Genomic DNA, 27,982 nt, shown 5'->3' with positions numbered 1-27,982 from the left:
TGGCCAAATGTACATGCTTTCAAGCAATCATTCCTCCTGCCAACCTTGTCTTGGGGAACATAAATCTGATAAGTAAATTTTAGATCATCAACCCCATCCAAAGACTGGTCAGCCAAGGGGTGTCTACCTACAAAGATCAAATGTACATATTTGCCAGCACACCACAGATCATCAATTACATCCAATTCTTTTATTAAAGAATGATCACATCACAGAAGACATAGTGCAATGTTTCGGATCCGTGCAGGACCCCTTCGTGAGGCATGTGTACCTACATAGGTCACCAAGTGTCCACAGACATATAATCATTCTTCAGTCTGACTGCTATCCACCAGGTTGTTACTAATCATCTCATATCTACAGGTATCCTTAGTGATGAAAAGCAGTTACTACAGGTTGCTGCAGGTTGCCGTAGGATACTACAGATCACCAGATCATTCAACAAACCCAAAATGCTATTAACAGTCACATGTCCATAACAGAGTTTATTCAATTCAATTCTGCTGCAATTAGTTACAGAAAACAAAGCGGGACCCTACACGTCTTATAACAGAAGTCTCGTGGATTCGGCAACCACAACAGAGTCAAGCAAAGTTTAAATCCTTTCAGTCAAAGTTTAACGGAACGCACAAAACCCGCTTTATCCTTTAAGACACGCGAACACAAGACACACTTACCCTTTTCAGCCACGTGAAATGTTTATAAATATCGATTTCAACATCCATTCTTTGAGTCCATTTCGCAAATCCAATTCCGACTGGAAACCGGTTGCTCTTTTTGGCTGCCTCTGCAGCCTTTGTATAACGATACGCGTTTCGTGAGTCTCTTGTTAAACAAATAAAAAAATAAATAAAAAAATTTAAAATCCTGGAACGTAAATATGTGATCACGTTTTACAGAGTCTTGTCGGTCTGCCCTGCAGGCTCTTCGGAGTGATTCCACTAAGTGAATTAACTGGAGGCTGTCGCTTGAGTGATTCAATCTCCTTAATTCTTTGCATTAACAAATATCAGGCGACCGGCTCTGCAAGCAAGGAGGAGCTACCTTGTACATTTTACCTCCAGGATCGAAGATCTTTCCCTGCGCTAATGTAAAAAAAAAACCCCAAAAACTGGCTAAATATTGCCAGGGAGTTGGGAGGAAAATATTTCCCGAGGATAGTTTGCTGGGGCTGTGTGTGGAAGTGGTGGGTGCCTGGAACACATTACTCCAAGACCCCCTATTTCCTGTCTGCAGCTCTCGCTGCCTGCAGTGTCACTTGTCTTCAGCGCCTGATACGGCTGAGCCCTGACGGCAGCTCCTGCAATGTGATCTCTCCGCTCTGCTGTGTGTGAAACAAGTATAGGGACAAAAGAGGCATTTAAATAAACACCTTTGTGGAGTTTGAAAAGAACCAGAAGAGGGCGAGCAACTGATGATCGGCGCAGAAACCAGTGCTGGCCATAGATGGGACGGCTTTTCCTCTAAGCCAACAGCAAGATGTAGATGATCTTGAAAATGTAAAAAATTCAACGATCGCTATTTAAAAAAAAAAAATCAAGCAATGTTCTCAACAACCATTCATTGCTTTGATCAGAAGTGCAATGCGATGTAAGGGCTGGTTGACGCCAAAAAGCCGCGCTGAACGCACTTCTGCTGGTGTGCGCTGGGAGGAAACAACGCCGATATGCCGATCCTGACGCATCAAACTGTTTATTTTTTATTTTTTTCTTGTCAGAACTTTAATGAAATTGTTATTTTTTATTATTGTATGTTGTTTATACAGTGCCGGTGTCTTGTCTAATACTGTCCCCCGTCGGATAGTGTCCGCACTGTACTGCGCTTGCGCAGTACGGAGGACAAGGAGACGCCAAAGGTCTCCGAAGATGAACGCCGCATGGGCAATAAGTCCAGGTTCAAGCTCCACCATCCAAGTGGACATAGAGTTAGAATAAAAAATTGCAGAGCGAAGGAGAGGCCGTGCCCAAAGCGTGGCGAGTGAAGCGGGGCCGTGCCCGAAGCGTGGTGAGCGGCCATGTTACTAGGTGCTGTTTAACATCATCTACCGTATTGTCCACTTGCATGGTGGGGCTTGAACCTGGACTCAGGGCACAAGGTACTATTAAGTGTGCGGGCGGCGTTCAACTTCGGAGACTTTTGGTGTCTCGTTCTCCTCCTGCCTGCGCAGTACGGGACGGACACTATCCGATGGGGGGACAGTTCTCGGCAAAACACCGGAAATTTGTGCAGCACTTTGCATAACAAAGGGAGACAGTACATTAACCGCTTCATCTCCGGAAATGTTTTACTCCCTTTATGACCAAGCCATTTTTTTCTACTTAGCTCTACTTTAAGGCTCCATCTTTCCTGATCGCGGGCGCAATCGCCATGATTCCTCCCGTGATTTTAAATCGCTGCAAAACACGGGATGCATTTGCGATGTCATCACTACTTAATGGCACATCAATCGTGGCGCGATTTTGCCGCATTTTTGCTGCGATTGTTAAAATCGCACTGCGATCGCAATGCGCTTGTCGTTCAAAAAGAAACATAAGCTTCTTTTGGGTGACAGCGGCGCGTGTTGCGATTTGCCGCAATTGCAGCTCGATTTACAGTGCAATTGGGGTACCATTAGAAGTAGTGGCATCGCAAACACACCCTGCGTTTTTGCAGTGATTTGAAATCAAATCAGGTGTGAATGGAGCCTTACTGGTCAAGCAACACTGTACCCAAACCAAATTTATATCATTTTTTCCATGCAAATACTACTTTCTTTTGGTGGTATGTGATTTTTATATTTATTTTTTGCGATATAAATGAAAAAAGACTGACAAGATTTTTTTCTTCCTGTCACAAAACATCCAATAACAAAAAATTGTAAAAATCTAATTTCTTCACGAATTTTGTCCAAAATGTATTCTGCTAAACAAAAAATAATAATAATCCAATAAGTGTATATTGATTGGTTTGCGTAAAAGTTATAGTGTATACAAACTCTGGGAAAAAAAAAAAAAAAATATATATATATATATATATATATATATATATGTGTGTGTATATAAGCACATATGTGTGTATATATATATATATATATATATATATATATATATATATATATATGTGTGTGTGTGTGTGTGTGTGTGTGTGTGTGTGTGTGTGTATCTCATATATAGATAGAGAGAGAGATACATATAGATAGATATATAGATAGCTATTTATCTCTATCTATCTATCTATCTATATATCTATATATCTATATATATATATATATATATATATATATATATATATATATATATATATATATATATATATATATACGCACACACACACTGGAATTTTTATTTATTATTAAATAATTTAGGTATTATTTTATACTACTAATGGCAGTGATCAGCGACTTGATAATGGGACTACAATAGTGCGGCCTGAAATCTGACACTAACTGACACTGGTTGGAACTGACTAACTGCCACTGACATCAGTGTCTCTGTTCTTTTCTATGTAATGCAGGCAGATCTTGACAGGTGGGAGGGACCAGCAAGAGCTGTATATAGGTTTAGTAGTTCTTACAAGAATCCTTAGCCCTGATTCAAGTTGGCACTTGGGAGGAGGTATGTAAATATTAAATGACCATGAAGGGTGGATGTCAGTCCGAAGGAGTGGGCATTCCTAGGCAGGCTGCATTCAATTGCAGAGTAACCTAGGTAATGCCAACATGTGATGTTCAATCTCTGTGATTGAAAGTACTGAAATCCAATGAATGGGCCATAGGAGAAAAGAACTAGATGATGCTTGATGTTCTTTTAATGCACGCTGATAAAAGCTCACAGTGTGCAGTGAAATCACAGTAAGTTATTTCAGTACAGGAGGGGGGCTTGTATAACTATACATGACTATACAAGATTTAAAGGAAGGTTGGAGGTCAGCCTAAATGTGTTAATGCATTTTTAAAAGTAATCTTCAATATTCCCAAATCTGCTGCTTTTGTTCAAATAATACCTGGTGATCCTGACATGAAGGGCCTTGTTCAGGCAATTCTTGTATATGGGTGACAACATTCTGAATCGCGCTCATGCGTGGTCACCTTATCACACAGGATTTCAAATGGTTTTAACCCACATTACACAGGCATGGTTCTCTGTTGTCATAGTCAGAAAACCCGCCCAGAGAAAAGCCATACAGCCGTCACTGTAGACAGGAAGTAGGCGAAAAGGGGACGCAGGAGATCAGCAGCACCAAGATACAACAAAGGAAAAAAAGTGAAAACATTGTTGGTATTTTAACAAAATGGGAAATGCTGGAATTAACCTCCAGTGGGGGCAGTGACAACTGTGTATGGGCTTGTTTAAATTTGCCAATGGGGGGGGGGGGTGGTAGAAACATGTGGCCAAGCTGAGATTTTAATACCCCCCATTGCTTCCACTTAAGCTGTAAAGGCAGCAGACTGGGATGTAAGTATGTCACAGCCGCAGTGCTTTGTATCACATTGGACCAAAAGTATCCTCTCTAATATATAATTGTGTGTAATAGAAGGGCACATTTTATATACCATCAAGTATTGTTTCTATAAGCACTGTTGTATTTTGAGACATATGACTTTCTCTGTAGAGGAATTCATTTGTGTTTATAGAACTACTCTTGATGTGAAACTGACAAATCTGGTGTGCGCAGTTTCTAGTCTACAGTTAAAGTGCAAGTGCTCCCAAAGATAAAGCGAGGATTTGATTTCTTAAAAGGATAATCTAGAAGCAGTACCCTATAAATATGCCTTTTGTCTTGAATTCCTCCTGAAAAATAGAAGAGCACTTCCTGGTATGTGAAGGTGCCGAGGCACTTCCGTCCTGTAGCTTCATAGCTGCATATCTGCAGTGTGAAATCTAAGGCACTGCTGCTTCTGACTGCTAGTAGCATGAGATCCTGAGGAATATTTAGTTCTGTCACTACTGTGCTGTAGTTCAAAGATCTTCCCTGCTTCTGTTTCTTTCATTCTGTTGATCTTTGATTTCTCTACATCTCCTTCTGTTTCTTAAATATTCCCCCACCAGTCATCGGATCACCAGTCATCGGATCACCAGTCATCAAATCACCAGTCATCGGATCACCAGTCTTCGGATCACCAGTCATCAAATCACCAGTCATCGGATCACCAGTCATCGGATCACCAGTCATCGGATCACCAGTCATCAAATCACCAGTCATCGGATCACCAGTCATCGGATCACTAGTCATCGGATCACCAGTCATCGGATCACCAGTCATCGGATCACAAGTTGTATGCTCACAGTCCTCAGATCACCAGTTACCGGATCACCAGTCATCGGATCACAAGTTGTATGCTCACAGTCCTCAGATCACCAGTTACCGGATCACCAGTCATCGGATCACAAGTTGTATGCTCACAGTCCTCAGATCACCAGTCACTGGCTCACCAGTCAACGGATCACCAGTCATCGGCTCACCAGTCAACGGATCACCAGTCATCAGATCACTAGTCATTAGATCACCAGTCATCGGCTCACCAGTCATCGGATCACCAGTCATCGGATCACCAGTCATCGGATCACCAGTCATCAGATCACAAGTTGTATGCTCACAGTCCTCAGATCACCAGTCACTGGATCACCAGTCATCGGATCACAAGTTGTATGCTCACAGTCCTCAGATCACCAGTTACCGGATCACCAGTCATCGGATCACAAGTTGTATGCTCACAGTCCTCAGATCACCAGTTACCGGATCACCAGTCATCGGATCACAAGTTGTATGCTCACAGTCCTCAGATCACCAGTCACTGGCTCACCAGTCAACGGATCACCAGTCATCGGCTCACCAGTCAACGGATCACCAGTCATCAGATCACTAGTCATTAGATCACCAGTCATCGGCTCACCAGTCATCGGATCACCAGTCATCGGATCACCAGTCATCGGATCACCAGTCATCAGATCACAAGTTGTATGCTCACAGTCCTCAGATCACCAGTCACTGGATCACCAGTCATCGGATCACCAGTCATCGGATCACCAGTCATCGGATCACCAGTCATCAGATCACTAGTCATCAGATCACAAGTTGTATGCTCACAGTCCTCAGATCACCAGTCATCGGATCACCAGTCATCGGATCACCAGTCATCGGATCACCAGTATACAAGTTGTATGCTCACATTCCTCAGATCACCAGTCATCAGATCTCTAGTCATCAGATCACAAGTTGTATGCTCACAGTCCTCAGATCACCAGTCATCGGATCACCAGTCATCAGATCACCAGTCATCGGATCACCAGTCATCGGATCACCAGTCATCGGATCACCAGTCATCGGATCACCAGTCATCAGATCACCAGTCATCAGATCACAAGTTGTATGCTCACAGTCCTCAGATCACCAGTCATCAGATCACCAGTCATCGGATCACCAGTCATCGGATCACCAGTTGACAAGTTGTATGCTCACATTCCTCAGATCACCAGTCATCAGATCTCTAGTCATCAGATCACAAGTTGCATGCTCACATTCCTCAGATCACCAGTCATCAGATCTCTAGTCATCAGATCATAAGTTGTATGCTCACAATCCTCAGATCACCAGTCATCGGATCACCAGTCATCAGATCATCAGTCATCGGATCACCAGTCATCGGATCACCAGTCATCAGATCACCAGTCATCGGATCACCAGTCATCAGATCACCAGTCATCAGATCACCAGTCATCGGATCACCAGTCATCAGATCACCAGTCATCAGATCACAAGTTGTATGCTCACAGTCCTCAGATCACCAGTCATCGGATCTCACCAGTCATCGGATCACCAGTCATCGGATCACCAGTTGACAAGTTGTATGCTCACAGTCCTCAGATCACCAGTCAGCAGATCTCTAGTCATCAGATCACAAGTTGTATGCTCACAGTCCTCAGATCACCAGTCATCAGATCTCTAGTCATCAGATCATAAGTTGTATGTTCACAAGGTGTAGGCTTTAGACTGGCCACAGACAAAGCAAATTTCTTTCCTGCAAAAAAATTAGCTTGGTTCCCCCATCAACATAATCCCTCCTGCTGAGCCATCGTGTTCTCCCTGCAGGGAGTAGAGAAAGCCATCCCTGCTGGGAGAACACAGTCATTATTGCTAGTGGCTTAACAGCCGCCATTGTTAGTCACACGTAAAATCCAGCAGGCCGGTAGCACCCAGGTTGATCGATTTTATCAACTTTGGTACAGTCAGCCTGCCCCAACGTAGATTTTTTGGTGCTATTTAAATGTCTGTGATAAATTAAAAAAAACGCAATGACCCATATTTGTTTATATGGCAACAATTTTAGACCCTGAGCGAGTACAGGCATCTTGAAGGTGGTCATACGTTAGAAGAATTTTATTCCAAAACTTTTGTTTCTGGAACATTCGTTTGATTTTCAAATTGTTAGAACAGAAGGAAATTTTTCTTCCTAGAACAAATTTCATATTTTTTTTGTTTGGGAAATTACATTCACTGCAGAATCAAATGTTTAAAGCAAACAAAAAAGTTCTTTGGAATGTCATTCATTACGTCTGATGGCATTATCAAATGTACTGATGAGATTTTCATACAAAGATCTACCAGTGTATGGCACAGTATGGTACACATGATGTGAATATTGGACCAATGATCGTTTGTTTTTTTGTTTTTTGCATGCTGGTCTCATATTGAAAACGAATAGATTACTAAAGTTGTGAAAATTCTCATAAAACAGAATATAACTTCCTGCAATGATATAATGTATTGTTTTCTGTTTCCGAGCATGTGTCGTTTTTTTGTGTTTGTCCCTTCAGATACTTTTACATGAGCTATCATAATTAGCTCTGGAAAGCTGCATACTAATGATCATATTATCGGACGATCGTTCCGAAAACTTTTTTTTTTTTATATCCGATTTTCTCATCGTGTGTACAAGGCTTTAGATTTCCTACACATGAGCTGTGGATGGACATATACAGTTGTGCTCATAAGTTTACATCTCCTGGTAGAATTTATGATTTCTTGGCCATTTTTCAGAGAACGATAACACAAAAACTTTTCTTAGAACTCATGGTTAGTGTTTGGCTGAAGCCTTTTATTATCAATCATCTGTGCTTACTCTTTTTAAATCATAATGGCAACAGAAACTACCCAAATGACCCTGATCAAAAGTTTACATTCCCCAGGTTTTAATACTGTTTATTGCCCCCCTTTAACATCAATGACAGCTTGAAGTCCTTTGTGGTATTTGTGGATGAGGCTCTTTATCTTCTCAGATGGTAAAGCTGCCCATTCCTCTTGGCAAAAAGCCTCCAGTTCCTGTAAATTCTTGGCCCGTCTTGCATGAACTGCATGTTTGAGATCTCCCCAGAGTGGCTCAATGATATTGAGGTCAGAAGACTGAGATGGACACTCCAGAACCTTCACTTTATTCTGCTGTAGCCAATGACAGGTCAACTTGGCCTTGTGTTTTGAATCCTTGTCATGTTGGAATGTCCAAGTACATCCCATGAGCAGCTTCCTGGCTGATGAATTCAAATGTTCCTCCAGTATTTTTTGATAACATCCTGCATTCATCTTGCCATCAATTTTGACCAAATTTCCTGTGACTTTGTAGCTCACATATTCCCAAAACATCAGCGATCCACCTCCGTGTTTCACAGTAGGAATGATGTACCTTTCATCATAGGCCTTGTTCACTCTTCTCCAAATGTAGCATTTATGGTTGTGGGCAAAAAGCTAAATTTTGGTCTCATCACTCCAAATGACTTTGTGTCAGAAGGTTTGAGGCTTGTCTCTGAGCTGTGTGGCGTATTGTAAGTGGGATACTTTGTGGCATTTGTGTAGTAATGGCTTTCTTCTGGTGACTCGACCATGCAGCCCGTCTTTCTTCAAGTGCCTCCTTATTGTGCATCTTGAAACAGCCACACCACATGTTTTCAGACAGTCCTGTATTTCACCTGAAGTTATTTGTGTGTTTTTCTTTGCATCCCGAACAATTTTCCTGGCAATTGTGGCTGAAATTTTAGTTGGTCTACCTGACCGTGGTTTGGTTTCAACAGAACCCCTCATTTTCCACTTCTTCATTAGAGTTTGAACACTGCTGATTGGCATTCTCAATTCCTTGAATATAATATCTTTTTATATCCCTTTCCTGTTTTATACAGTTCAACTACCTTTTCCCACAGATCCTTTGACAATTCTTTTGCTTTCCCCATGACTCAGAATCCAGAAACCTCAGTGCAGCACTGGATGAAATATGCAAGGGTCTGTCAGGAGTCCAGAAACTCGTTGACCTTTTATACACACACACACACACACACACACACACACACACACACTAATTACAAGCAAACAGTTCACAGGTGAGGATGGACACCTTTAATAGCCATTCAAATCCCTTTGTGTCAACTTGTGTGCTTGTTATCTGGCCAAAATCACCAGGATATGTAAACTTTTGATCAGGGTCATTTGGGTAGTTTCTGTTGTGATTATGATTTAAAAAGAGTAAACACAGTTGATTGATAATAAATGGCTTCAGCCAAACGCTAACCATGAGTGAAAGAAATGTTTTTGTGTTCTCATTTATATTCCCTGAAAAATGGCCAAGAACTCATAAATGCTGCCAGGGTATGTAAACTTATGAGCACAATGGTAATTTAGTATGGTACAGCAGGAGACAAAAGCCGCAGGGTGCATATTTTGTCTACTTTTGCATACAATCTCTCTGCCGTCTATTACATACACTGTAAACTGTGCGCAATGGGAGGAAAACGCATCTTGTAAACAGATTTTCCAGCACAGCTGTGTCCCGACCCCACATGACTATCTATATACAGAGATCTCAGACTGTCTGTCAGTTACTTGAGAACAGGCAGTGTATGTAATGTAACTCTCCTCACTTCCTCAACAACTGTCATCTGTATATGGCCACCCTGTCCCCCCCTGCAAGCTGGCCGGCTGACATTGCTGCACTCATTTCCGTGGCCAGGCTAGTTATAGGCAGTCAGGTATATGAGCAATTTCATGGATAAGCTCATGTATCTGCCGCGACTTTTCTTTCTGACAGTTTATTGGTGGCTTTGATAGATCACACATTGGGGTAAAGTGACAGTTGTGAGAGTCGGGAGAGGAGCTGCTGCAGACGTGTACAGCGCTGGGCCGGGACCAGGCTCGGGTAAGTATTTGGGGGGCTGTGGGGAAGCATTAAGTTAAAAAACTTTTACCTTTACAACCAGTTTTTTTTTTCGAAATCACACCATGCAACCAATTCAAAGCCTGCACTACATCACACTGACAGTGAAATTAAAAAGGAAAAAAGTTGGGACTTTAACCCCTTGCCTACTGGGCACTTAAACCCCCTTCCTGCCAGGCCAATTTTCAGTTTTCAGCTCTGTCGCACATTGAATGACAATTGCATGACACTGTGGTTAAAAAAAAAAAAAAGTTTAATAGTTTGTTATAAAATTTTTAAAACAGGTCATTTTTCTCCTTCATTCCTGTGCTGATGAGACTGCACTGATGGGCACTGGTAGGTGACACTGTTAGGCAGCAGTGATCGGTGGCACTGATGATGAGGCACTGATGGGCAAGGATAGGTGGCACAGTGGTAGGTGGCAAAGGTAGGTGGCACTGTGGGCACTGGTAGGTGGCACTGATAGGCAGCACTGATCAGTGGCACTGATGATGATGCACTGATGGGCATTGATAGGTGGCACTGTTGGGCAAAGGTAAGTGGCACTGTGGGCACTGGTAGGTGGCACTGATAGGCTGCACTGATCAGTGGCACTGATGGGCATTGAAAGGTGGCACTGTGGTAGGTGGCAAAGGTAGGTGGCACTGTGGGCAGGGGTAGGTGGCACTGATAGGCAGCACTGATGATGAGGCACTGTTGGGCATTGATAGTTGGCACTGGTGGGCAAAGGTTGGTGGCACTGTGGGCACTGGTAGGTGGCACTGATAGGCAGCACTGATCAGTGGCACTGATGGGCATTGAAAGGTGGCACTGGTGGGCAAAGGTAGGTGGCACTGTGGGTACTGGTAGGTGGCACTGATAGGCAGCACTGTTCGTTGGCACTGATGATGAGGCACTGATGGGCATTGATAGGTGGCACTGTGGTAGGTGGCACTGTGGGCACTGGTAGGTGGCACTGATAGGCAGCACTGATTGGTAGGTGGCAAAGGTAGGTGGCACTGTAGGCACTGGTAGGTGGCATTGATAAGCAGCACTGATCGGTGGCACTGATTATGAGGCACTGATGGGCATTGATGGGCATTGATAGGTGGCACTGGTGGGCAAAGGTAGGTGGCACTGTGGGCACTGGTAGGTGGCACTGATAGGCAGCACTGATGGGCATTGAAGGGTGGCACTGGTGGGCACTGGTAGGTGGCACTGGTGGGCACTGGCAGGTGGCACTGTTGAGCACAGACAAGGCAGCGGATGTCCCTCTGACAGAAGGCGGTGATCAGCTTTTTTTTCCCCTCACACTGTCAGCATGAGAGGGAAAAAAAAACGATTACCGATCTCCTGTTTACATTATGTGATCAGCTGTCACTGGCTGACAGCTGATCACATGGTAAGGGGCTGAGATTGGCCCCTTACTCCGATCTGTGATCATCCGAGTTCCATAGACTTGGTGATCACAGAGCACGCACCCCACAGGGACACGCTGACAGCGCATGCTCGGGAGGACATCTATTGACTGGACGGGAGGTGGTTAAATGAGACACCTGGGGAAGAAAAGAGTCTTCATCCCTGTTAATTGCAATGAAGAGGTACATATCCGGTTCCTTACATCTGCCTCATTCAAAGTCCCAAAAGCACCACTTTACACCGATCAGACTAGAAGACACACCCTCGTTCAGGCTGCTGCGATTTGTCATGTGATTTGACAGTTCCAAATCTCATGACAAGTTGTCACGACTCATGTCACATCAACTTTGAAAAAGTCTCCTGCACTACTTTTTTTATAATTTCATTGCGACTTGCATAAAATTCTGTTATACTAAGGGCTTATGGGAGATAAAGAGCCTCCATCACTGGATCTATGTGCTTCTCAATGCAATGTAGGCAGATCAAGGCTGGTGAGAGAAGACTGTAGGCAACACCCACATGAAATGCTGAACCTCAATAAAGAAATGAACTGAAATCCAATAAATGAAAGAGACGGGCCAGGGACATTAAAGTGGTCCTAAACCTTTATGCAGGTTACAACTGTCAGATCTGGTCGGAGCTGCTGGACTAACCATGGGAGGTTAGTACAGCGATCTCCCCCTGCTGAGAGCTGTTGTGTTCTGATGGGGGGGGGGGGGGGGGCAGAACACTCCGATCAGAGATCAGAGATTTTTTTTTAACCCGGCCGTTGTCTCCCAACATTCAGAGATTTACATATAACTCAGTGAAGTGACTGGCCACAGGTTACACACAGAGATAAAACAAATCCTCCTACATAAGTTGTACCAGTTTATCTGCAGTCTGCTCTTCTCTACATCTGTTCAAATTCCAGAATCCATAAAGCTCATCAGAGCTGTCAGAAAACAGGGGGTTTGGGAGCTGATGTCACACTCTGCTACAGTCATCGAGGAGAGCTCTGAGAGCTGATTGGAGGGGAAGGGACACCCCCCCTCCCCTCTCTTCACACAGCACACAAGAACAGAGCTGGGGCTGTCAATCAGCCAGAGCTCCCTCCCCTGTCACCTTTTCTCTCTTGGTGTCAGGAAAATGTGTCAGAAGTGATTCAGCAGAGGAAAGGGGGCAGCAGACAGAAATTACACTTAGTGCTCTGGATTGAAACAAGTGCACGCTATAGAGGGATATACTTTGTTCCTTTTTCAGGTCTGAGATTTACAGCCCCTTTAAGGCTGGGGAGGAAAGGCTTAAATGGTGCTGGATGTTCTCCAGCCAGGAATTGAGGGAGGCTCTGTATGACTTCCTGCAGCTTTTAATGCACAATGTGAGAAGCTCACAGTGTGCACTGAAATCGGTGTAAGAAATTTCAGTACAGGAGAGGAGACTGTCCTGCTGTGCAAGACTCAAGCTTCAGCTTTAATCCCCAGCTTACTACAAAAGATCAGTAAAATGATGGACTTTTGGATGTGTCTGCTGACAATGACATATAAATAGGAGGGAAATACAAATGTGGCGTGCTGTACAACACCCTCAATGATTAGAGGAAACAAAACCAGCCTAGTAAACCTGTCCCATAAATGCATTTACAGTCAGCAGGGGATTGCTAGGTGTGTTTCTCCAGAGGCATTTCTAGATGGGTCTGTCAATCAGTCTTCCAAACCATTAAGAGCTCTGCAACTATAATTACTGATAAATACATAAGAAGCAGGGAGAGGGTAGAACATGAATGACATCAACATCAATAAAAAAGGTAAAAAAAAAATCAATACTAATAATGCTAATAAAATTCTACCATTGATATTATTTTCACTAGTAATTATCACATTCACATACAGAAATTCAGACAGTCCAATATACTGTAGGTGCTATCAGGCACATTAATGACATTTTCTTTTCTGTTGTCAACAATTAATGCAGGCCTTTGATGGTGCAAATTTATTTCCTGCAACCACGGGTTGCAGGAAAGAAAGTCGCATGTTTCCCCCATCAACACAAACAGTGTCAGCAGGAACCGGCCGAGATTCGAACCGGCAGCAGAAACCGTCCGAGATTAGAACCGGCAGCAGGGACCTTCTGAGATTCGAACCGGCAGCAGGAACCGTCCGAGATTAGAACCGGCAGCAGGAACCGGCCGAGATTCGAACCATCTATGGCCCGGCCTAAAAAAGTATAGACTGTAAATTTCTTTGGCATAGTGCCTATGTGGCTCCTAGGTTCAAAAATGATCATCACCATCTTAAAAGGACAGTCCACCCACAAGTTATAGTTTAGTTCCATGTTGAGCCTGGAGGGCAGAGTCACCCCTTGGGTTCCTATGTGACTTGGATAATTCAAGAGTAGGATCTCCCTGCCATAATCCTCAAATCTATTTATGAGTACCTGGGAGTCCCTGGATCATTCATACATGGAATGGGCCCCACTCACTTTACCACTTGTCCTCTGGAAGGTTTTACCCCCTTTAATGACCAGGGCATTTTTTGCTTTTCAGCACTGCGCTACTTTTAACTGGCCATTGCACGGTCATGTGGTATTTGATCACCACTGGGTTTTTTTATTATATGATTGAAAAAATACTGAAAACTTTGAAAAAAAATCTATTTTCTACTTTGTTATAAAACATAACCAATGATATCACATTTCTTCATAAATGTAGGCCAAAATGTATTCTACAGCATGTCTTTGGTACAAACGTATCTGCGCTTTTGGGGACACTATACAATTGGGGACACCAATATAATTCTGATTGTCATCAATATATTGATCCATACAGATCAGCGACTTATAGTGGGATTGTTATGCACAAAGCAAGGCCCATAAAGACATGGATGTGCGAGTTTGGGGTGGAGGAACTTGACTGGCCTGCACAGAGTCCTGACCTCAACCTAATAGAACACCTTAGAGCGGAGACTGTGAGCCAGGCCTTCTCGTCTAACATCAGTGCCTGACCTCACAAATGCGCTTCTGGAAGAATGATCAAACATTCCCATAGACACACTCCTAAACCTTGTGGACGGTCTTCCCAGAAGAGTTGAAGCTGTTATAGCTGCAGCGGGTGGGTCAACTCAATATTGAACCCTACGGACTAAGACTGAGATACCATTAAAGTTCATGTGTGTGTACAGTCAGGTGACCCAATATTTTTGACAATATATAGTGTATATATATATATATATATATATATATATATATATATATATAAATACACACATATATATATACAGTGCCTTGAAAAAGTATTCACACCCCTTGAAATTTTCCACATTTTGTCATGTTACAACAAAAAACACAAATGTATTTTATTGGAATTTTATGTGATAGACCAACACAAAGTGGCACATAATTGTGAAGTGGAAGGAAATTCATAAATGGTTTTTACATTTTTGTTTTACAAATAAATATGTGAAAAGTATGGGGTACATTTGTATGGCGCCCCCCGGAGTCAATACTTTGTAGAACCTCCTTTCACTGCAATTACAGCTGCAAGTCTTTTTGGGGATGTCTCTACCAGCTTTGCACATCTAGAGAATGAGATTTATGCCCATTCTTCTCTGAAAAATATCTCAAGCTCTGTTAGATTGGATGGAGAACTTCTGTGAACAGCAATTTTCAAGTCTTTCCACCAATTCTCAATCAGATTTATGTCTGGACTTTGACTGGGCCATTCTAACACATGAATATGTTTTAATCTAAACCATTGTAGCTCCGGCTGTATGTTTAGGGTCGTTGTCCTGCTGGAAGGTGAACCTCCGCTCTGCCCAGTCTCAAGTCTTTTGCGTACACACGACCGGTTTTTCCATCAGAATAAACTCTGACGGTTTTTCCGACGGAGTTCCACTGAAACGGTCTTGACTACACACGATCACACCACAGTCCGATCATCTAGAACGCGGTGATGTAAGTCAGGACTAGAAAAAGGAAGTTCTATAGCCAGTAGCCAATAGCTGCCCATGTTTTGTTTTTGGTTCGTCGGAATAGCATACACACAAATGGTTTTCCCGATAGGAATTGATTCTATCGGAAAGATTTAAAACATGTTCTATTTCTAGGTCCGTCAGAATTTAAAAAAAAAAAAAAAAAAGTCTGATGAGGCCCACACATGATCGGAATATCCGATGAAAAGATTTTGTCTGACTTCTTCTGCCCGAAAGTCCAACCGTGTGTACACGGCATTACAGGTTTTCTTCTAAGATTGCCCTGTATTTGGCTCCATCCATCTTCCCATCAACTCTGACCAGCTTCCCTGTCCCTGCTGAAGAAAAACATCCCCACAACATGATGCTGCCACCACCATGTTTCACAGTGGGGATGATGTGTTCAGGGTGATGTGCAGTGTTAGTTTTCTGCCACACATAGCGTTTTGCTTTTAAGCCAAAAAGTTCAATTTTGATCTCATCTGACCAGAGCACCTTCTTCCACATGTTTGCTGTGTCCCCCACATGGCTTCTCGCAAACTGCAAACAGGACTTCTTATGGCTTTCTTTCAACAATGTCTTTCTTCTTGCCACTCTTCCATAAAGGCCAGATTTGTGGAGTGTATGACTAATAGTTGTCCTGTGGACAGATTCTTTCACCTGAGCTGTGGATCTCTGCAGTTTCCATGGGCCTCTTAGCTGCTTCTCTGATTAATGCTTTCCTTGCCCGGCCTGTCAGTTTAGGTGGACGGCCATGTCTTGGTAGGTTTGCAGTTGTGCCATACTCTTTCCATTTTGAGATGATGGATTGAACAGTGCTCTGTGAGATGTTCAAAGCTTCGGGTATTTTTTTAATAACCTAACCCTGCTTTAAACTTCTCTACAGCTTTATCCCTGACCTGTCTGGTGTGTTCCCTGGCCTTCACGATGCTGTTTGTTCGCTAAGGTTCTCTAACAAACCTCGGAGGGCTTCACAGAACAGCTGTATTTATAGTGAGATTAAATTACACACAGGTGGACTCTGTTTACTAATTAGGTGACTTCTGAAGGCAGTTGGTTCCACTAGATTTTAGTTAGGGGTATCAGAGTAAAGGGGGCTGAATACAAATGCACCTCACACTTTTCACATATTTATTTGTAAAAAATTTAGAAAACCATTTATCATTTTCTTTCCACTTCACAATTATGTGCCACTTTGTGTTGGTCTATCACATAAAATCCCAATAAAATACATTTACGTTTTTGCTTGTAACATGACAAAATGTGGAAACTTTCAATGGGTATGAATACATTTTCAAGGCACTGTATATATATATATATATATATATATTTTTTTTTTTTTTTTTATGGCGTCCGTTTAGTGCTATTACATGTAGAAAATTCACAGGTGTTATTCAAATTAATCTCACTTCCCGTGAATATAATTCACCGAATATATTTTCCGTATTTGACTATAAGCCGTATGCTATGTTTACTTTTCTATAAGCCTCTCTCCTGCTTGTTTGGATTGGCTTAGGTAGAGACAGCAATGCTATATAAATCATTCAGCGCAGCACTCTGCTTTGAATATACAACATGTAACAATCCATCACTCTGCACAGACATATGTGTATGCTTACACCGGGCCTCATAAATGATATGATTTACTGTTCTCTATTATATGGTTGGCTGCTGTTACTTTCTGTGTATTTTTTCTTTTTGTGTCTTTTTTTTTGTCTTTTTTTTTTTTTTTAAAGGAGAACTTCACCCAAACCTAATATATCAGTTTTCCATCATGCTGAGCCATGTCAGCTTTTAATATTTCAAGGACTCAAGCTGCGTGATATCGCCACTGGAATTTAGTTCCACCCAATAGTCACACCCATTAACACCATAAAGCCAAAGAATGATGCCGCATTCCTTTAGATGGATTATATATAATGTCAATAAACATCATAATAATCGGGGAATTTAGCTGCGAATCTGACATCTTTATTATGGAGGCACAGATTTTGACAAATGTAGATAATTAGCAAATGGAATATTTTTAACCACTTCTGCTCTGGTACTTGGATTCTCTTTATAGACCAGAGTGATTTGTTTTTTTTATATATTTCCACTATGAGCCTACTTATTTGGTGATAATTTTGTCAATACTTAACTCCATTCACGCCTAAGGGTAAAACAAATCTTAACCACTTCCCATCCAGGCCAATTCTGGCACTTCGCTCCTACATGTAAAAATATTCTTTTTTTTTTTTCTAGAAAATGACTCAAGACTCCCAAACATTATATATATTTTTTTAGCAAAGACCCTAGAGAATAAAATGGCGGTTGTTGCAACTTTTTATGTCACACGGTATTTGCGCAGTGATTTTTCAAACGCAATTTTTTTGGAAATTAAAAGAAAAAAAAAAACAGTAAACTTAGCCCAATGTTTTTGTATAATGTGAAAGATGTTACGCCTGGTAAATGGAAACCTAACATGTCACGCTTTAAAATTGCGCACACTCAAGGAATGGTGCCAAACTTTGGTACTTAAAAATCTTCATATTAATTTTTTTTTTACAGGTTACCTGTTTAGAGTTACAGAGGAGGCCTTGGGCTAGAATTGTTGCTCTTGCTTCAAAGCATGCGGTGACAGCTCACATGTGTGATTTGAACGCCGTTTACATATGTGGGAGCGACTTATGTATGTGTTCGCTTCTGTGCGCGGGGCCGGGGGGGACGGGGGGGGGGGGGCGCTTTACAATTTTTATTTTCTTTACTTTACTTAAATTTTTTTCTTTTTACACTTTCTCTTTAAAAGAAAAGGCGTGTAAGCCCTTGTACAAACGGTCGGAGATTCCGACGGAATGTGTCCTATCGGACCGTTTTGTCGGATAATCCGACTGTGTGTGGTCTCCATCGGAGTATCCGGCGGACCAAGTTGTCCAACTTGTCCGTAAAATTTTCCGACAAAATGCTCTGATCGGACATACTCCGATCATGTGTAGCCTACTCCGACGGACAAAGTGCCACGCATGCTCAGATCAAATTCCTAGACCAAAGCTATTGGCTATTAGCCTGAACGTAGTCCTATCGTAACGAAATAACGTCATCACGTTATGTACAATCGGATTTTCCGACAACTTTGTCCGACCGTGTGTATGCAACAGTTTCAGACAAAATCCAACAGATTTGGTTGTCAGACCTTGTGTACAAGGGCTAAGAAGACACAGGGCCACACAATGAGATTGGAGGAGAAGCAGTTTAACCTTAAACTGCGCAGGGGTTTTTCACTGTCAGGGCAACATGGATTTGGAACGCTCTTCCACAATTGGTGGTGGCAGCAGGAGCATGGATATTTTTAAAAGACTCTTGGATGCGCATCTTAAAGAACAAAATCTACAGGGATATGGGAAATAATTATATACACTGACACATGTACATCTACGCAGGTTGAACTGGATGGACTATTGCCCTTATTCAACCTTACCTACTATGTAACTATGTATATAGTTAGGCATATATTTAACCCCTTGAACGCCCTAGATGGTAACCCCCTACCCAGTCAGTGGCATTATTGCAGTGAGTGTATATTTCTAGCACTAATCACTGTAATAATGTCACTGGTGACATCAGTGGCAGCTAGTTAGTTCTCCCCAATGCCAGTTAGTATCAGATTGCTGCCGCACTATCACAATCCCATTATAAGTTGCTGATCGCCACCATTAGTAGTATATAAAAAAAGAAACATTCCAGTATATATATCATTGTTTGTAGATGCTATAAATCTCACTTAACCTCCCTGGCGGTATGATTCATTCTGGTTTTAGGTGCTGAAAGCGGTACAATTATTTTGCATGGAAATTTGGCGTTTTATATTGTAGTCCTGTAATTCTTAGGAATAACTCACTTAAATCTGTTCAAACCAGAGTCTAGCAGACATCCCGGGTATGATAAAGTTTATAATATAATAAATAATAATAAAAATTATTCAATGATGTAATCAAATCCAAAAACACTGAAACTTGCTCATTTGCAGAATTGTCGCTGTCATTAGATTTAGTGTTTGATGACTAATTTCCCCACAAATCGCTCAATTCTGCAAGTGATTATAATTTAGTATCGCTGTTTTCTAGTTCGTCTAAAATCACTTTTGACATAAAGGGACACTTTCTGGTTGCTATGGGCAATATCCAAATTCCAGGCAGAAAAAACAGTATTTATAATATAAAAGTGCATGCAGGGCACTGCACAGACCACTAGGGACAAGGGGGGTGTGTAATTTTTTTTTGACAGTACTGTAATCTGTAAGATTACAGTACTGTGTGTGTTTTGTGCGATTTTAACTTTTTTGAATTTGGCGCCGATCTCCGCTCCCGTGCGCCATAACGTCGCAGGGAACAGAGCTCGGCGGCATTCGGGCACTGTGTGAATCGAGCGGAGGACAGCTCGATCACACAGCGCGGAGGACATCGCTGGATCCAGGGGACAAGGTAAGTAACTTCTCCCTGTGTCCTCCCTGCATCCAGCGATGCGATCCCGAGTCTAGCTCGGGGGTTACCGCTTATGATAGTAAAGTCCCAACTCGAGCCAGACTCGGGATCACCGCCAGGGAGGTTAAACCTATCAATATACACTTAGGGCCGGTTCACACTGCGGGCGATGCGAGGCGACACGACTCGCCTCGCCGCAGTGTGACAAGTCGCCCCCGTTCTGTACAATGGAACCGTTCTGAGAGGAGCGACTCGAGTCGCTCCGACTCAGAAAAAAGGTTCCTGTACTACTTCTGGGCGACCTCGGGGCGACTTGCATTGACTTCTATACAGAAGTCATCTGCAAGTTGCCGCTGAGGTCGCGGCAGGTCGCGGCGAGGCAAGTCGGTGTCGCCTCGCCTCGCCTGCAGTGTGAACCGGCCCTTATTGTTTTTTTGTTTTGTTTTTTAAATCAAAAACTTTTAACAGAATACATATTGGCCTAAATTGATGAAGAGATTTTTTTTTTTATATTGGATATATTTTATAGCAGAAAATAAAAAATATTGTTTTGTTTTTTTCAGAATTTTTGTCTTTTTTCATTTAAATCATACATATAAAATATAAAAAAGGTCGTGATCAAATACCCCCCCCCCCCCCCAAAAAAACTCTATTTGTGTTAAAAAAAGATACAAATTGAATTTGGGTACAGCGTTGCATGACTGCACTATCGCCAGTTAAAGCAGTGCAGTGCTGAATAGCAAAAAATGACCTGGTCATGAAGGGGGTAAAATCTTCTGGAACTGAAGTGGTTAAAAAGCTAAGTTACAGGGAAGGCTCAGAAAAACAAACACTGATTTGTTAATGTTGGGGACAGACTGTATCATATATGTCATTTTGGATTGTGCCATTAGCACCACTTTTAATTTGTAAGATTTCCAGAAGCGATTGTCATGTGCAGATCAAAGGTCACAGTTTTGATGTGCATCAGAATGAAATAGTAAATATAATGAAACAATACATTGCTATATTGTATTTACTCAATGATACTTACAGACTATCTGAAAATGTTACATGTGGGCTTGTAATGCCACAGCTGCTGCGTACAGCCGCCCATAGCAAGCAATCACGGGATGCAGCTGTATGCTGCTTTGCATCCAGGGTGGCACATGCATATTATGTTTACCAAACGTACCAGTGAGAAGCCGCATACAGCCGCATCCTGTAATTGCATTCTATGTGTGGCTGTACGCAGCAGCTGTGGCTTCTACAGAAGATTTTATGCAGGTTCTGTCCCCTCTTGTGCGCTGTACGGCTCCTGGCAGCCATGTTCATGAACCCCACAAAGCCAGGTTCTTTATGTGTTAAGCCTCATACACACGATCGGATTGTTGGCCAACAAAACCGTTGACTTTTGTCCAAATGGCGTTGGCCTAAACTTGTCTTGCATACACAAGGCCACATAATTGTTGGCCAACAATTACGAACATAGTGACGTACTATGTTGTTTTTCAGCTCTTTAGTGCCACCCTTTGGGCTCTTTCTGCTAATTTCATGTTAGTAGAAGTTTGGTGAGTGTTGATTTGCGCTTTTCAGTTCACACTTTTCATTTCACACTTTTCAGTTCGTTTCTGAACGGGCGTTCGTCAACCAGACATGTATGTTGCAGAATCGGAGGAGATAACGTGTTATTTATTATTGGCCTTGGAGTTATTGCTTTGACATTATTTTTTTTGCTTGAATAATGATTTGATTTGGTATGTTTTCTATATTTTTGGATACATAAGCCCCGTACACACGCTCAGAAAATCGTACGGAAAATACCGCTTTCGAAGCGATCATACGATAATAAGATCATTAGTACAGAGCTTTCGAGATCCGATCAGGACAGTTCATCCGATATTATTCTATCAGACATGCACGGAAATTTCTTTCGCACGATGCCAGATCATACGATTTTTGTTTAACCCCCCTGACGGTATTCCCGAGTCTGACTCGGGGTGGATTTTTTATACCAAAAGCGGTATCCCCGAGTCAGACTCGGGACAGCGTCGCTGGATCCAGGAGGAGGTTTCCTTACCTTCTCCCTCGAATCCAGCGATGTCTCCCCGCTGTACGAGCGAGCCGTGCCTCGCTCGATCTATCACATCGGCGATCTCCGTGCCCTGCGAGCGTTGCGACGCACGGGCACGGAGATCGGCGCCAAATTCAAAAAGTGAAATAAACAGTATACATACAGTATAATGTAATCTTACAGATTACATTGCTGTATGTAAATATTTCACATCCCCTTTGTCCCTAGTGGTCTGCCCAGTGTCCTGCATGCAGTTTTATATTGTAAAAACTGTTCTTTATGCCTGGAAACTGGAGATTGTCCATAGCAACCAAAACTGTCACTGTACATCAAAAATGATTTTAGACCAGCTAGAAAACAGCGATAATAAATTAGAATGACTCGCAGAATTGAGCGATAGCGATTTGTGGGGAGATCCGTCATCAAATACTGAAAAGTAATGACAGTGACAATTCTGCAACTCGGCAAATTTCAGTGTTTTTGATTAGATTACATTATTGAATAATTTTTATTATTGTTATATTATTATTTGGTACAATTATTTATAATTATTTATTATATTATAATTTATGATTTAATTTTTCAAACTTTATCATACCCGGGATGTCTGCTAGACTCTGGTTTGGACAGATTTAAGAGAGTTATTCCTAAGAATTGCAGGACTACAATATAAAACGCCAAATTTTCATGCAAAATAATGGTACCGCTTTTAGCACCTAAAATCCGAAATAATGGTACCGCCAGGGAGGTTAATCAGTACAGCTATCGTTCAAAAATGCAATACAAATGCATTACAGCACATGACATCACTTCCGAATTTTTTTTCTGTCATGTGGGAATTTTCATGACTTTAATAAACTCATCAGATTCGATCAGAGATTAACATACAATAAAAAACAGACGATCATCCGTCTGATAATCTCGTCGTGTGTATGGGGCATTAGAATGCACTTTTTGGTTAAAGCGGGAGTAAACCCGCTGAAATTTTTTTTTTCAGACCTGTAAGGGGAAAACGCATAATGAGCTAGTATGCACCACATACTAGCTCATTGTGAAATACTTACCTTAGAACGAGGCCCCCTCTCACCCGATACATGCCAAGGGAGCTGACATGTTCCCTCGGCGTGTCTTCCGGATATTGCGGCTCCGGCGCTGTGAGTGGCCGGAGCAGCGATATCGTCACTCCCGTGCATGCGCGTGGGAGATTTCTTTCCGGCAGGGTAAAATTAACAAGGGACACCAACATAGTTGTATCTTTGATCTTAAAAATTACGGGATAATGGTGTTGTGGTAACTTGCCCCCCAAAAAAAAAAAAACATAATAATATTATTCTTGATATCACTAGAAAAAAAAAGCCTTTGAAAATGTGTTTGCAATAACTCCATCAGTATCACCAGCAAATCAGCTTCATTATTATCACATTAAAGAAGAAGAGAATTGTGCGCTGCATTTCAAGATTTCATAATTTGCCACGTTGCGAATGTTAATTCTCCATTATGAACACTAGTTTACAAAACCGCTCGCTTCCGGCTCATTCTTGCTTCCGAGCATGCGTGTTTGTACTTTGGACTTTTGTCTGACGGACTTGTGTACACACGCTTGGAAAATATGACAACACACATTTGTCCACGGAGAATTTTAAAACATGCGATTCCACATTTGTCCATGGAAAATATGACAATTGTCCAATGGAGCTTACAACCGGTCGGATTTACCGCCAACAGCCTGTCATCACACATTTCCCATGAAAACCTGATCATGTGTACGAGGCTTAAGCGTTCTGCAAATGGAAATTCTAATGTGTAAAGTGAGTTGAAGCCCAAAATAAGAAACCTTTGTTGAGGGCGATGGTATTGAGTAAACGTCCTGGATCCATTCAGCTGACTACATTTGGAGTGTAGTGATGTAAAACGACAACTATATAGCTCCATGTTTTGGAACAACAAATAGAATTTACAAAGCAACGTCAGGCATCATGTGAAATCCACAGATAACACTGGCTAGGAATCACTGCAATTGTTCATACAGTGAGGGAAAAAAGTATTTGATCCCCTGCTGATTTTGTATGTTTGCCCACTGACCAATAAATGATCAGTCTATAATTTTAATGGTAGGTGTATTTTAACATTAAGAGACAGAATAACAACAAAAATATCCAGAAAAACGCATTTCAAAAAAGTTATAGATTGATTTGCATTTTAATGAGTGAAATAAGTATTTGATCCCCTATCAATCAGCAAGATTTCTGGCTCCCAGGTGTCTTCTATACAGGTAACGAGCTGAGATTAGGAGCACACTCTTAGCCCTTGTACACACGGCCGGAGAATCCGTCGGAATGTGTCCTATCGGACCGTTTTGTCGGATAATCCGACTGTGTGTGGTATGCATCGGACTGTTTCCGTCGGACCCAATTTTCCAACTTGTTGGAAATATTTTCCAACAAACTGGTTCGATCGGACATACTCCTATCATGTGTAGAGAATTACGATCGGACAAAGTGCCACGCATGCTCAGATCAAATTCCTACACCAAAGCTATTGGCTACTAGCGTGAACGTAGTCCCGTCGTAACGAAATAACGTCATCACGCTCTGAACGATCGGATTTTCCGACAACTGGGTCCGACCGTGTGTATGCAACAGTTTCGGACAAGCTCCGTCGGACAAAATCCGACGGATTTGGTTGGCAGAATGTCCGACCGTGTGTACAGGGGCTAAAAGGGAGTGCTCCTAATCTCAGCTTGTTACCTGTATAAAAAGACCCCTGTCCACAGAAGTAATCAGATTCCAATCTCTCCACCGTGGCCAAAACCAAAGAGCTGTCCAAGGATGTCGGGGACAAGATTGTAGATCTACACAAGGCTGGAATGGACTACAAGACCATCGCCAAGCAGCTTGGTGAGAGGGTGACAACAGTTGGTGTGATTATTCGCAAATGGAAGAAACACAATATAACTGTCAATCTCCCTCGGTCTGGGGCTCCTTGTAAGATCTCACCTCGTAGAGTTTCAGTGATCATGAGAACGGTGAGGAATCCGCCCAGAACTACACGGAAGAATCTTGACAATGATCTCAAGGCAGCTGGGACCATAGTCACCAAGAAAACAATTGGTAACACACTACGCTTTGAAGGACTGAAATCCTGCAGCGCCCCTGCTTAAGAAAGCACATGGACAGGGCTGTGTGAAGTTTGCTAATGAACATCTTAACGATTCAGAGGAGAACTGGGTGAAAATGTCAGATGAGACCAAAATCAAGCTCTTTGGCATCAACTCAACTGGCTGTGTTTGGAGGAGGAGGAGGAATGCTGCCTATGATCCCAAGAACATGATTCCCACCATCAAACATGGAGGTGGAAACATTATGCTTTGGGGGTGTTTTTCTGCTAAGACTACAGGACAACTTCACCGCATCAAAGGGACGATGGACGGGGCCATGTACCCTCAAATCTTGGGTGAGAACCTCCTTCTCTCAGCCAGGGCATTGAAAATGGGTCGTGGATGGTGTATTCCAGTATGACAATGACCCAAAAGACACGGCCAAGGCAACAAAGGAGTGGCTCAAGAAGAAGCACATTAAGGTTCTGCAGTGGCAGTCTCCAGACCTTAATCGCATAGAAAATATGTAGAGGGAGGTGAAGATTCGAGTTACCAAACGTCAGCTTCGAAACCTTAATAACTTGGAGAAGATCTGCAAAGAGGAATGGGAAAAATCCCTCCTGAGATGTGTGCAAACCTGGTGGCCAACTACAAGAAACGTCTGACTTCTCTGATTGCCAACAAGGGTTTTGCCACCAAGTACTGTCATGTTTTGCGAAGGTCAAATAACTACTTCATTCATTCCAATGCAAATCTATTTATAAATTTTTTTGAAATGCGTTTTTCTGGATATTTTTGTGAGTCAGTGGGCAAACATCAGCAGGGGATCAAATACTTTTTTTCCTCACTGTATCATTAAAAAATTGCATTAAGTATACTTATAAACAGAATGCATAGTCTTTATTGTTCTTTTTTTTAAAATATACATGCGAAAGAGATCAGCTTGGTCAGCTTGACCCAGGAGAAATCGACATCCCTGTAAATGTATATTTCCTTCTGGAGTTTAAGGAGCAAGTAAAGTCTTCCTCTTTAATTGTACCTACAGGTAAGCCTATAGTAAGACTTACCTGTGGGTACTGTAAATATCTCCTAAACTTGCACCGTTTAGGAGATATTTACTGTATACGCTGCCGCCGATGTAATCTGCATATGCGCACTGAAGGAACGGCCCGCTTGTGCTGTTTCTTCAGGACCCCGCTGTGACGGGCAGCACCCACATGCATGCGTGGCATGTGTGGGAGTGACATCATCGTGGCTCCGGCAAATCACAGCGGCGGAGCCCTCAAACCCAGAAGTAACTCCAGGAAATATGTTGGCTGTGGTAGAGGAGTGCAGGAGGCACTGCAGGGCATTGTTCCAAGGTAAGTATTTCATAGTGAGCTAGAATGCAATGCATACTAGCTCAACATGCCTTTGTCTTGCAGGTTTTCGGGGTTTTTTTTGGAATTTTTTTCAGGGGTTTACAACCTCTTTAATCACTTGCCGCCCGCCCACCGTCAAATGACGGTGGGGCGTGGGGCAGTGCGGCTCTCGTTCTGGGTGGACGTCATATGATGGCTTCCCAGAATGAGCGCTCTCAGCGCCCTCAGGGGTGTGAAGCACGGCCACGGCGTGTTGCTAGGACACAGCGCGACCACGATCTCTGTAAAGAGCCGCGTCCGCGGCTCTTTAACCATGTGATCGGCGGTATCCAATCACAGCCAGTCACATGTAAACACGGAGATGCTGGTAATCGGTGCTCCTCGCCTCACACTGACAGAGTGTGAGGAAAGGAGAGCCGATCACCGGAATCTCCTCGGAGAGGACATCTAGGTATATAATCAGGGCACCGATCATCAGTGCCCTGATTACAATTAAGTGCCCACCAGTGCCAGCAATGAGTGCCCACCACTGCCAGCAATCAGTGCCCACCTGTGTCCACAAGTGCCAGCAAAGAGTGCCCACAAGTGCCAGCAATCAGTGGAAATTAGTGATGCCCATCAATGCCCATCACTGCTGCCCATCAATGCTACCCATCCATTCCCATCAGTGCCGCCAATCAGTGCCCACCAGTGCTGCCTATCTGTGCCCACAAGTGCCACCTTTAAGTGCCCATCAGTGCCCACCAGTGCCACCTATCAGTGCTCATCAATGCCACATATCATTGCCACCTATCAGTGCCCATAAGTGCGGCATATTCATGCCTCCTCATCAGTGCCACCTAATCAGTGCCCATAAGTGGCACCTCATTAGTGCAGCCTATCAGTGCCCATCAGTGCCGCCTCATCAGCCCCATCAGTGAAGGAAAAAAATTACTTATTTAAAAAATGTACTGACAGAAACTAAGAAACTTTTTTTTTCAAAACTTTCATTTTTTTTTTTTTTTTAGGAAAAAATAAAAAACCCAGAAGTGATTAAATACCACCAAAAGAAAGCTCTAATTGTGTGAAGAAAATTATAAACATTTCACATGTCTACAGTGTAGCATGACCGCGCAAATGTCATTCAAAGTGTGACAGCGCTGAAAGCTGAAAAATGGCCTGGACAGGAAGGGGGTGTAAGTGCCTGGTATTGAGGTGGTTAAGGAACCATTTCTCACTAATGGAGAAGAATTCAGCACTATGCCAAGCAAGGGATCGAGCAGGCCAGTGGGGTGAGCTTGAGGGGTATCTGTGGGTGCCCAGCTGGGGACCCAGAGGGGACGTGGGGAGTGACGCTTGGGGAGGATTCTCAGTTAGCAGATTGGAAGAACTTGAAAGGAGATAAAGTGGCAGTGGATCAGTGGGTCTAAGTGAGAGACGGGAGCTCGGGAAGATCTAAGAAGGAGATGGTGGAGGAAGTGAAAGAGTTCATTGCAACCTTTGATGGAAACTG

General features: G+C 42.7%; 1 protein-coding gene across 13 annotated transcripts in view; it reads right to left on the bottom strand.

Annotated features, from left to right (window-relative positions):
* The window catches only part of PPFIBP2 (PPFIB scaffold protein 2), a 358,545-nt gene that overhangs the window by 185,982 nt on the left and 144,581 nt on the right, over positions 1 to 27,982 (bottom strand). The window contains exon 1 of one of the 13 annotated variants that reach the window (XM_077460929.1): positions 678 to 1,313. The exons of the other annotated variants lie outside the window; for them this stretch is intronic. Within the exon in view, the coding sequence (XP_077317055.1) occupies positions 678 to 725 (48 nt within the window). The 5' untranslated portion in view covers positions 726 to 1,313. Of the gene's footprint in view, positions 1 to 677; positions 1,314 to 27,982 lie in introns of those variants that run through there. 13 annotated transcript variants of the gene reach the window in all.

This window comes from Lithobates pipiens, unplaced genomic scaffold (genome assembly GCF_037356315.1).
Source record: "Lithobates pipiens isolate NorthernLeopardFrog02 unplaced genomic scaffold, aLitPip1_a1.2 Scaffold_10, whole genome shotgun sequence".
Lineage (NCBI taxonomy): Eukaryota > Metazoa > Chordata > Amphibia > Anura > Ranidae > Lithobates > Lithobates pipiens.
Note: the sequence above shows the minus strand (reverse complement) of the source record. Positions and strands in the feature narration are given on the sequence as shown.